The sequence below is a fragment of the Phoxinus phoxinus genome, assembly GCF_949152265.1.
Source record: "Phoxinus phoxinus genome assembly, chromosome: 3".
Taxonomy (NCBI): Eukaryota; Metazoa; Chordata; class Actinopteri; order Cypriniformes; family Leuciscidae; genus Phoxinus; species Phoxinus phoxinus.
This window is the reverse complement of record NC_136878.1, coordinates 11,226,285-11,237,725: the sequence shown is the minus strand read 5'-3', so window position 1 is coordinate 11,237,725 and position 11,441 is coordinate 11,226,285. Positions and strand designations below refer to the sequence as shown.

Genomic DNA, 11,441 nt, shown 5'->3' with positions numbered 1-11,441 from the left:
CCTCATAACTCCCTAGCAACTGCCTAGCAACCACCCAGAACACCCTAGCAACCACCTAGCAACCACCCAGAACACCCTAGCAACTGCCTAGCAACCACCCAGAAGACCCTAGCAACCACCCAGAACACCCTAGCAACATCCTAGCAACCGCCTAGCAACCACCCAGAACACCCTAGCAACTGCCTAGCAACCACCCAGAAGACCCTAGCAACCGCCTAGCAACCACCCAGAACACCCTAGCAACACCCTAGCAACCACCCGAACAACATGAATAAGCCATATCTCAGCAGCAGAACATCGTACAGACATGGTTGTTTGCTCGTATGCAATTATGTACCACACTCTAGCAACCGGGTGGTGTTTTTTGCCACTGCAAGCACCATTCACATTTTCTTCTGGAAATGTACGTTCTAGTTAATATATAATATTCAAATATTCAATTAATACTACGTTTTCAAAACACATTGAATTAATTACATATTTATATTATGATTTATTTGATTTCTGTTTTGCACTCAATAGATAGCAATACACAGGCTACATTAATACCACTGGTTTACTGTCCAATTAAACGAAATTATTATTTATATTTTGTATAATGTAATATTATTGTGTAACGTTATTTTGCTCCAGACCTATAGGTGGCAGTAAAATGGCAGCAAATGTTGCCCATGAGCAGTTGGTTTATGTTTTGATATCGGTGGCGACATGTTTTGCTGTTGTTGATTAAAAGTGTTGTTTTACTTTGTTTGTGCGTATCATATACCCGCATATCTGTCTCTTTCGTTATAGTGAAGATGGACATGGATGAGGAGGAAGACAATAATGACTGGGATCGCAGCTTAGAGTCAGACATGCTGGAGACAGGTGGGTTCATAGCTGGACAACTATTGAACTTCAGTATATAAGTATGTTATTTAAGTATTGCATGAATATGGACATTATTTACGCAGGCATACATGTTTGCTTAGTCTAAATGCACAGCATTCTGTTATGACTCATGACAGCTTTAGTTTGCTATAAAGACTTTAATTTGAATAGACTGCGTCTAACTGTCCTTATGTGATTTAATTTCAGAAGGAAGTATCAATAACAGTGTTACTTCCATATCTCAAAAAGTGATTCTGCATTTTGACCTGGACTGCTTCTATGCACAAGTTGAGATGATCCGAAATCCAGCCCTCCGAAACAAACCTCTTGGTAAAACACCAGAGTAACAGTTATACATTATTTCACTAAATATACAACAAATATGTCTTGGTGCAGTTAACGTTACTGAGATAATACAGACAAAAACACATGGTTCTGTAAAACAAATGCATTCATAAATATACAAATGTGCACAGTCAAGTAATAAAGAAATAAGTAACCTGACTACAAATTCATAAAAATGCTCAAACATCATTCCTATCCTTCTGACATATGTAATCCAGACGTGCCTCTGTCTACATCTTTGGTCTCTTAGGCATACAGCAGAAATACATTATTGTGACATGTAACTATGTGGCGAGAGAACAAGGCGTAGGCAAGCTGATGTCAGTGACTGATGCAGTGGAGAAATGCCCACAGCTGGTGCTAGTGAAAGGAGAAGATCTCACCAATTACAGAGAGATATCCTACAAAGTCACTGGTCAGATCATACTTTTTTTTCCTTTTACATATTTTATTATGCGTTTGTAAAGTGTATATATTTGTATATTAAATATATGTATATATAATTATAATAACAGTGAATATGCTAATTAGATAGTTTTTTATATTTGCATATTTTATATACTACAATTCAAAAGTTTGGGGTCAGTAAGAAATAAATACTTTTATTCAGTAAGGACGCACTAAATTGTTCAAAAATTACAGCAAAGACATAGCCTGGGAAAACCCAGACCACTTCCGGCAAATTTAGATTTGCTCTGCAAGTGGGTCTGGCAAAGAGCCCATTGAAACCCATTTCCAATCCGTCGAAATCGCGGCACCAATCAGAAACGTTGGGGCGGGCTTTACACGATGACGACAGAGCAGAGACGGTGAAGCAGATTTTGTACATTACAAAGATGGATGCCGCCGTGGAACATCACAACATCACTCATTCGAATCAGCTATCGCGTCTGTTTCAAGCGATTTAAAATGGTCATTTTCGTTAACACAAACAGAGAATTGCTGAGAGTCTCGAGATGTTTCTCCGTCGCTCTGCATACGTCATGTCATTCATCGCTCTGATTGGTTTTAGATCTATCCGACGTCCGTTGGTGACGCCCCTGTGGAAATGAATTGTCTATGGAGCTTTGCCAGACCCTAACTCAGTTACAACTGAGAGTGGTCTGGGTTTTCCCAGGCTAACAAAGACATTTATAATGTTACAAAATATTTCTATTTTATTTATAATACGAAAGGTTTCTTACCACCAAATCAGCATATTAAAGTTATTTCTGAAGGATCATGTGACACTGAAGACTGGAGTATGCTAAAATTCTGCTTTTCCATCAAATTTACAAATTATATTTTAAAATATGTATTAAAAATCAGCTCTTTAAAATCGTAATAATATTTCACAATATTACTGTTTTTACTGTAGTTTTGATTAAATACTGTAAATGCTACCTTGGTGAGCAAAAGAGATTTCTGTCAAAAGCACAAAAAATAATAATTTTGAACTGACGTGTATATTTGCATAATGCTAAGTTAAATATCTTTTCAATGACTTTATCTGCCCAAGACTTGCTGATGTCATACTGCCCCCTAGTGGAGAGGCTGGGCTTTGATGAAAACTACATGGACGTTACAGAAATGGTGGAGAGAAGACTGAAGGAGACCCGTATTTCAGATCTTTCTTTCAGTGGACACATATATAAACATGAATGTGAGTCGGAGCGCCACTTCAAGCAAGTGCTGACACTTTTAAAACCAGTTGTTGTAGGGCATTGGTTACAAATCTAGACTAGAAATTCAAAGTTTGCTGTTTCAGACCCCATAAGTGGCAGTTAATGGATTTGAAGAATTGTTGTTTTTCATGTTCAATGGGAGAATTGCTAGAGATTTCCGGTCATTATAAATCATCATGCTCATCTTCAGGTGTGGCAGTTGATGAGGAGAACGCCCGACTGGCTGTAGGCTCTGTGATAGCAGCTGAGATGAGACAAGCCATCTTCAGCATTCTGGGACTAACAGGCTGTGCTGGCATCGCTAGCAACAAACTCTTGGCCAAGCTGGTGTCCGGCACCTTTAAACCCAACCAGCAAACCACCCTCCTGCCGTACAGCACCGCTGAGCTCATGAGCAGCCTTACAGGACTTATCAGAGTGCCTGGTAAGATGACACATAAGCTCACCCATCTCATGCCATACACTGTTTATATTCTGTAAACATTGGCTGTGTTTACAGGGATTGGTTACAAGACACGTGAGAAGCTAAAGGCTCTTGGTCTGGTCAGTGTGAGAGATCTACAGTTATTTCCTCTGCCTGACCTGGTGAAGGAGTTCGGTGAAGTGACCGCTAAAAGAATTCAAAACCTCGCCTGTGGCATTGATGAGTCTCCGGTCACGTCTGCGGGTCCTCCTCAGGTATTCTCCATTATTATTAGAGACCCTTCAGGCGTAGTCTTGATCTTCTGAGGGTGTTATAGGTGCTTTGTTTATAAATCACATTACATTTTACATGTAGTAATTTAGGCAGAAACTTTTATCCTCAATTTATTATACAAGAGCCAACAATAATTGCAATAACATAATGCCAGTGTCAAGAGTAAGCTAGAAGCTTCTTTATAACTCTAGCTTACTCAACAAATATTGTACATTTATTTTGAAGAAACATCATTGTTTTTGAAAAAAGTCTCTAATGCTCCATTTATTTGATTAAAAATACAGTAGAAACAATCTTATAGTGAAATATTACGATTCAAAATAACTGTTTTCTATTTTAATATATTTTAAAATGTTAATTTATTCCTTTGATGTCAAAGCTGCATTTTCAGCATCATTACTCCAGGCTTCAGTGTCACATGATCCTTCAGAAATCATTCTAATATGATAGTTTACTGATCAATAACTTTTTTTATATTATTATACATTTTGAAAACAGTTGTGCTGCTTAATTTTTTTGTGAAACCGTGATACATTTCGTTCAGGATTCTTTAATAATTCAAAATAACAGCATATTTTTGAAATATTTTTTTTGGTAACATTATGAATGTAAATGTCCTTACTGTGTCTTTTGATTAATTTAATGCATCTTACCTATGAACAATAGTGTATACAGTATATCCGAATATTTGTGAAGCAAAACAATTTTCACATGCTCTGATTCCCAAACAATGCAAGAATGATGCAGCACGAAAGATAAAATCATCTGTAAAATAAATGATATATTTCAGTCTCTCAGTGACGAGGACTCGTTCAAGAAAATTTCAACACTAGAGGAAGTTGTGAAAAAAACTGAGGAACTACTCACCAGCCTGATTGAGAGGTAAAAACTATATTTTACAATATCAGAGTAAAGTAATACACAATCGACTTTTGTTTGGCATGCCTGTAGTTTGTTTCTCTGTTTAAATGATCTGTAGGATGCACAAAGACGGCAGGCAGCCACACACATTCAGACTGACGATTCGCCGATACACGGTCACTAATCGCTGGTTCAGTCGAGAGAGCCGACAGTGTCCGATACCCAACCACACCGGGCTCAAGATCACATGTGGTACAGTTCTGCTCTTTTGCATGCTTTAACTTTACTGTATGTACACAAATGATTGAGATATGAATGTGCTGTGCTATTCACATTAACCTTTCTTTATCTTAGGAAGCAGTGAGGCTGTGCCCCAGTTACTGTCATTGTCAGTGAAGCTCTTTCATAAAATGGTGGACACACGTGAAGCGTTCCATCTGACCCTGCTGAATGTGTGTTTTAGTAACCTGCAGGCTAAAAGCTCCAGCAAGAGCTCCATCGCCTCTTTCTTCACACACAAATCTCCTACAACAACACAAATGACATCTCAACGGCAGGTCAGTACATGTGATTTTCCTCATTTTAGAGTTATTAGTTCTGATAAAACATAATAAATATCTGCATTTTTAACTATAAAATACAACAAAAACTCAGCCTGTCTTCATTTTTCAACCAAACTTATGCTAAGGCTTTCTTTTTTTCCAAAACCATCTCTGAACTTTTAGAGATCTTAATAACTTTGATAAAAGTAATAATAATTAATAATTTTAATAATTCTGTTCACCTTTTATTTTATATGTATATATAATATAAGATTTCATATAAGATTGTTTTAATGTTTTTGAAAGTTTTTATGCTCACCAAGGCTGCATTTATTTGATTTAAAAAATACTGTAAAAAAAACATAATATTGTGAAATAATATAACAATTTAAAATAACTTTTTAATATTTAAAAATATTATTTATTTCTGTGGTGCAAAGCTGAATGTTCAGCAGCCATTCCAGTCCTCAGTCACATGATCCTTCGAAAATCATTCTAATATTCTGATTTGGTGCTTATTATTATCAATATTAAAGTTATTGTACTGCTAAATCATTTTATTTTTTGTGAAAGAACAGCATTTATTTGAAATTAAATAGTTTTCTTACATTTTAAATCTTTACTGTCACTTTATATTCATTTAACAGCTTACCTAAAACTTATGAACAGTAGTGTATTTATATATATATATATATATATATACACATCTATATATATATATAGATATAATTTTTTTTTTTTAAAGCACACACACGCGCACACACACACTAGGTCTTGCTAACTGACAGTTATGTATTAAACTTTTGATATGCTGATTTATGTCAACAATAACTTGAAACCAGCAAAAGTTAACAGAATCTGTCTTTTGAATTGTCACTAGGTGGAACCTGATCTCTGTGAGTCTGTAGCAAATTCCCAGTTTACTCAGGCAGATGTTTTACATAAAGAAGATAAAACATGGAACAGCATTAAACCAATAGAACACACGTTGATATCTCCAGCCCAAGAATCACAAACTCAGCCAACTTTAATCAACCTCAAATCTCCCATGCAGCCTGTTTTTGAGCACTCACGTGTTACAAACGTGAACATTAGAGAGTCTTGTATGAGCAACGAGGAGACATTGTGTTCCAATCTGCCTCCAGGTGTCGACCCCGAAGTATTCAAACTCCTTCCTGAGCAAATTCAGAGGGAGCTGATTACCAGTTTTCAAAATAAAGACTCTGCAGAGCTCATTTACGGATCTGGTGACACATCTTTTGAAGACGACCCTGCAGATCATTCCACGTTGACTTTTAACCAACCAAGAACACCTGAACGCTGTGAGTCAGCACTGGATTACCGCAGAAATTCTGCTTCTCATAACCATGAACTCGACAAGACCTTGTCATCTCCTCAGTCCACCATGGGTACGATACATTCTGGGCTCATCAAAGACACGGAAAGTCATGATATCCCACCCACCACTCAGGCACCTCAATCAGATATCCCTGCAAATGTGGACCCTTATGTATTCTCACAACTTCCTGCTGATGTGCAAAGGGAGTTACTGACAGAGTGGAAACAGCAGAAACCGGTCCTCAAAATCCCATCCAAACACTCGCATAAAACCTCCAATACCAAAGACAAGAAGAACGCTGCTAAAGGCAGCCAGTGTAACAACATACTGAAATACTTTAAACCCAACTGAGGACAGAAACACTAAAGTGTCTGTTTATAAAATCAGATATTTTTTTATGAATGTTTAAAATAACTATGTAAACCATATCTTTGTAATCAATAGTACAGAAATATGTAATTTCTGTCATGATTTACTCGTCCTCACGTCAAACATGTATGACACTCCCAGGGGAAGCTGGTAAACAAGGTCATCCTTGTTTGGAACAATTAGGGTGAGTAAATCATTACATACATTTTTTCTGTGAAATATTACTTTAAGGATGTCAGAAATATGTTTCATTTTGTTAATAAACCATATATGTCTTTAAATAACCATTTTGATGAAGTCATTGTATAACCAAGAGCTGAACACCTTGTTTACTTAGAGTATACTTATAATAATGGTGTAATATTTGTAATATTATTTATTTATAAGTTGTAATATTAAAATACTGTACTGTTCAAAAGTTTGGGGTTGGTAATGTAGGTAAATTCGTTTTTTAAAGAAGATGCTCACAAAAGCTGCATTTATTTGATTACAAATACAAAAACAATATTTTTAAGTATTATTACAATTTAAAATAGTTAAAATAGCCTGGTTTCACAGAAAGTGCTTAGATCAAGTTTAATCAGGACATTTAAGTAGCTTTTATAAATGTGCCTTAGAAAAAAACATTACCGGTGTGTGCATCTTTTGAGACAAAACAATGGCACTGACATGTCGGTGCAAGCTGCTTTCAGTTAAAACAGCTCAAACATGCATTTTAGTCTGGGACTATGCCTAAGGATTGTCTGTAAAACCGGGGTTAAATTTGGACCATTGAAAAATGAAAACGAGAACATAAGGTTTTTTTAGAACCTTATGTTACTTATCTAATGTAAACATTATTTTGAAAAACCATATCCTTTTTTGCATTCATGGTTTTTATGAAGCTTTTCATTTTATTCTGTATATTTTATTCTGGGTAGAAGCCTTACCCCAAAAAACAGTGGTTTACATTTTAAACCATCATTGCAAAAAATAAATAAAAAATTGCATTAATGTGTACTTAAAAAAAAAAAAAAAAAAATATGCCGTTGCTTCCGGTTGCAGTTCTTCACTATTCAGCTTGCGCCGCATCTTCTTCCGGCACACCACACCACTATATATTCAATCTACTATAAGCTCTATCCGACCGCTGCATTTTCCAGCATTTTATCCATTGCACATCACCGGTTGTCAGGTCGTCTTTGAGAATGAAAGGAGCCAAATTAGCCGTGGTTTTGGGCATGTTTTTGGCCCTCGTCCTGCTGACTGAGACGGCGCGGAGCAGGAAAGACTCTAGTAGCCAGAACAGCTTCAGGAGGGCGGCAAGCGGCTTCTACCAAACCCTCAGCAATATCTGCGGAGAGGAGAACATTAGGGCGCTGTACAAGGTATATAAGATCACGCGATATTGTCATGCTAGTGCATAGTTGTTGTTGTTTTTTTTTTGCATGTGCAGGTGCATTAGATTATTACCGAGATCACCTAACGTACTGTCAGTGGCCGTGTCTCAAAACCTTGTGACCTGCCTAACGTTACCTAGAGCGAGAGCATTCTGTATAAGTGCATCGCTCACTAGCTTGTAACGCTTCATAATAATAATAACTGAATGAATACGTTTAGCGGTGTCCAATTTGATCTAGTACTTAATAATTATAATTTATTATATTTGCCTTTTAAAATTAGTATTAAGTAAGATGTCTGATATTAACGTACATTTCATTCCATTTAATTTACATTTTAATTCTATATTGATTGAAAATTAAATATATGATCGTTTATGCAATTTTAATTAGTGTTATGTTTGTAGTATATCATAGGCAAATGTGGCATGAAGGACTGTCCTATTAATAGATTTATAGTCCAACTTGTAAAGTTTTGTTCATATTTGCAGATACAGGGTTTAGTAGTTGTGCATTACTAAATGGCCAATAAATTAGAAATGCAATGATAGATAATGGGTAGTTAACTAAAAGTTTCAACTTTTATTTATTCTTTCAAAAAAATCGAGAGAAAATAAGAAAACAAAGCCTATATGTAGGACCATTAGAATTTGCAATTTTGCATTGTCACATTATCTTCATGACAATTAAACACATTTCATCCCTTATTTTATTTACTAAAATGGAAAAGACGTCATTCTTAGCAAATTAATATAATACATAGGCTATGTAATGTATTTTTATAAATTAATATAAAACATGTGAAGTAGTTATGCATCATGGTAGTATTTGTTGCTGTTAATTTTAGTTGTTATTAACGTTTTATTAGAGTAATATTTTAAATGTAATAAGCAATCATGTGATCATTAATTAGGATTTTTTTTGTGTGTGATTATATTGTGATGTGATATTATTCTTATCTTCTTTTCTCTGGATTGTAATGGAGTGCTGTACTTTTATGTAACAATCTTATATGCCCAGGGACTAGAGATAACTTTAAATGAATCATTACTGATAATAATAATTACAAAAAAACTAAAATGTCACACATTATGGTAATGAGACAAAGAAAGTGGGGTTAAATTTAATTTGAATAAAACAAAAATGTATGATGGATAGATTTTTTTTTTCCAATCGTGTGATTTTCTTCTGTGACCCGTACTTGTGTTAATGATATTAAATGAATATCATAATTAATAGATCATTGCATCTTTTGCATTCTTTATTTATTTAAATAAATCTCTCTTTTTTTTGCAGTTCTTCTCAAAAACTACAGAGAGGTTTGTTCATGGAGTCGATTCATTTTTGGACACTTTGTGGAAACTCTGGGTGGATCTGCTTGATGTTATGGGCATTGACTGTAAGTCTGGATCACACTTATGTCATATTATGAATATGTCTGCAACGTCATATCGTTACTGTTTGTGTATAATGCAAAAATCATGTCCTTAATTTCTCTCTCTTTGCTTCTATTTCCATCTGTCTGTTTTCTTCTCTCTCTCTCTCTCTCTCTCTCTCTCTCTCTCTCTCTCTCTCTCTCTCTCTCTCTCTCTCTCTCTCTCTCTCTCTCTCTCTCTCTCTCTCTCTCTCTCTCTCTCTCTCTCTCTCTCTCTCTCTCTCTCTCTCTCTCTCTCTCTCTCTCTCTCTCTCTCTCTCTCTCTCTCTCTCTCAGCCTCTAACCTGACGCACTACTTCAGCCTATCGTCCGTGTCCAGTTCTCCTGCTCGCGCGCTCCTCCTGGTGGCGGCCTTGCTGGTGGCTTACTGGTTCCTGTCCTTGTTCCTGAGTGGCTTCTTTTACATCCTTCACGCGGTGTATCGGCCGTTTCTTCTGGCTGGCCCGCGTTGCACTTTTCGCCCTCTCGTGCCTGTACATTCTGCAGAAATTTGAGGGCGACCCAGAGAAGGCGGTGCTGCCGCTGTGCTTCATCATGGCCGTGTACTTCATGACGGGACCGGTGGGTGCGTACTGGCGGAAAGGGGGCGGATCTGGAACTCTGGAGGAGAAGATCGACCAGCTCGATACCCAGATCCGCCTCCTCAACATCCGCTTGAGCAGAGTGATTGAAAACCTGGAGCGCTCCAGTGACCAATGAAGTTTTCCGCCCCTGGCTAAGGGTTAGAGCTGGGGTTTGTGGGATGGTATGAGAAGAAAAAAGTTTTTTTTTTTGTCCCCTTTTTCTCAGGATGTCCCAACGTAGTAAGGCAAGAATTGTATGGAAATGTGATAAATTCTCCAGTTGATAAACCGAAATTAGTCCAATTACGTTCGCCCTGTTGTCGTAGAATGTATTATTAGTGTCCATTTCTACTGTAGCCGTCCATTTTTTTAGTAAATATCAGGACTTTTTTTGTATACTGTGTGTCTGTGTGTGTGTTCAAGCCTTGAGTTGAGTGTGTTATTCCATTGCGCAGTGTTACGCCTTTTACATAAGCTTTGTTTGGGCACTTTCTCTAAGTGTGTGTGTGTTATTTATAAATCAGGAAGGCAATGCAATTTAGAGTTGATTTAGAAACACTCAAAGTGTGAAGAATAGTCAGTATGTATCACTGCATTTTTTCATCTCTCCTTTGTCTCTTCTTGAGGTCACCAGAGGTTACTCTGAGTTCAGGACCGATCGGCACTATCAGGGATCGAGATGTATGTGGAAATCGCTTTCAGAAAGCAGCTAGTCATCAGATTCATGAGAATATCTGACCAGTGTTCCTGGCAGCAAAATAACGGTGCTGCAATCTACACCAGTATCTCTGTCCAACTTCAGCTAAGAGAGAGAGATGTTCTCCTGTGCTTAAGATGAGTACAGGGAGAAACCTGGTCATACACTTTGTTCTCAGCATGAGATCATTTTATCACTTGTATGTACCGTTTTAATACACTTCTAGAAAGGGATTGATTGAATAGTGTGTTAATCCCACTACATATTAGTGCTGCTTAGTAAATAATTTTTGAGAAAGTGGCCTCTATGGTTTCATCCACAGTGGCATTGAAAATGAAATGCCTGGCAACTAATTGAACCCTGTCCCATCTTCTCTGTTGCCTCTCATTCACGCTCATTCCTTCCTGCTCTTGCAGTAAATCTTTGTAGCTAAAACTAATTTGCATGTTTTTTTTTTATATAATTTGAACATTTAATCACTGTTTCATAGATAAAAATTACTGTAATTTTACTTTTTTTTATACGGTTTTACATTTTAAGAGAAATTGTATTAATGGTCAGTGTTTATTAATGGTCATTCCATAATATGCCATGAATTGATTTATTTATTTATTGTTAATACACGATTGCTATATTAGAAGTAAATGCACTCCGGTTCAAAAGTTTGGAGGGTTTGTAAG

At 36.6% G+C, this 11,441-nt stretch overlaps 2 protein-coding genes across 3 annotated transcripts; both read left to right on the top strand.

Moving 5' to 3' along the window:
* Positions 1-631: 631 nt before the first annotated feature.
* On the top strand, positions 632-7,101 carry poli (polymerase (DNA directed) iota). Of its 2 annotated transcripts, none has more exons than XM_079606001.1 (10): positions 632-867; positions 1,078-1,200; positions 1,466-1,630; positions 2,714-2,857; positions 3,070-3,303; positions 3,379-3,557; positions 4,367-4,458; positions 4,556-4,689; positions 4,792-4,994; positions 5,860-7,101. In XM_079606001.1, exons 1-10 carry the CDS (start codon positions 798-800, stop codon positions 6,667-6,669), a joined length of 2,154 nt encoding a protein of 717 aa, XP_079462127.1. In that variant the 5' UTR covers positions 632-797; the 3' UTR covers positions 6,670-7,101. The 2 variants fall into 2 exon arrangements, with proteins under 2 accessions (XP_079462127.1, XP_079462128.1); XM_079606002.1 differs by having other exon boundaries at positions 753-867; positions 1,081-1,200.
* A 619-nt stretch (positions 7,102-7,720) lies between these two features.
* On the top strand, positions 7,721-10,831 carry bri3bp (bri3 binding protein). Its single transcript, XM_079607851.1, is given in 5 exon segments — positions 7,721-8,054; positions 9,363-9,465; positions 9,778-9,923; positions 9,925-10,246; positions 10,691-10,831. Coding segments are annotated over 4 exon segments (705 nt in total). The 5' UTR covers positions 7,721-7,874; the 3' UTR covers positions 10,201-10,246; positions 10,691-10,831.
* The last annotated feature ends 610 nt before the right edge of the window (positions 10,832-11,441 follow it).

Excerpts from the sequence above, each read along its gene's own strand:
- poli (XM_079606001.1), top strand. The coding sequence starts at position 798 with ATGGACATGGATGAGGAGGAAGACAATAATGACTGGGATCGCAGCTTA. Across the intron at positions 3,304-3,378 it reads AGGACTTATCAGAGTGCCTG|GGATTGGTTACAAGACACGT; the intron begins GTAAGATGACAC and ends CTGTGTTTACAG. Across the intron at positions 3,558-4,366 it reads CGTCTGCGGGTCCTCCTCAG|TCTCTCAGTGACGAGGACTC; the intron begins GTATTCTCCATT and ends GATATATTTCAG.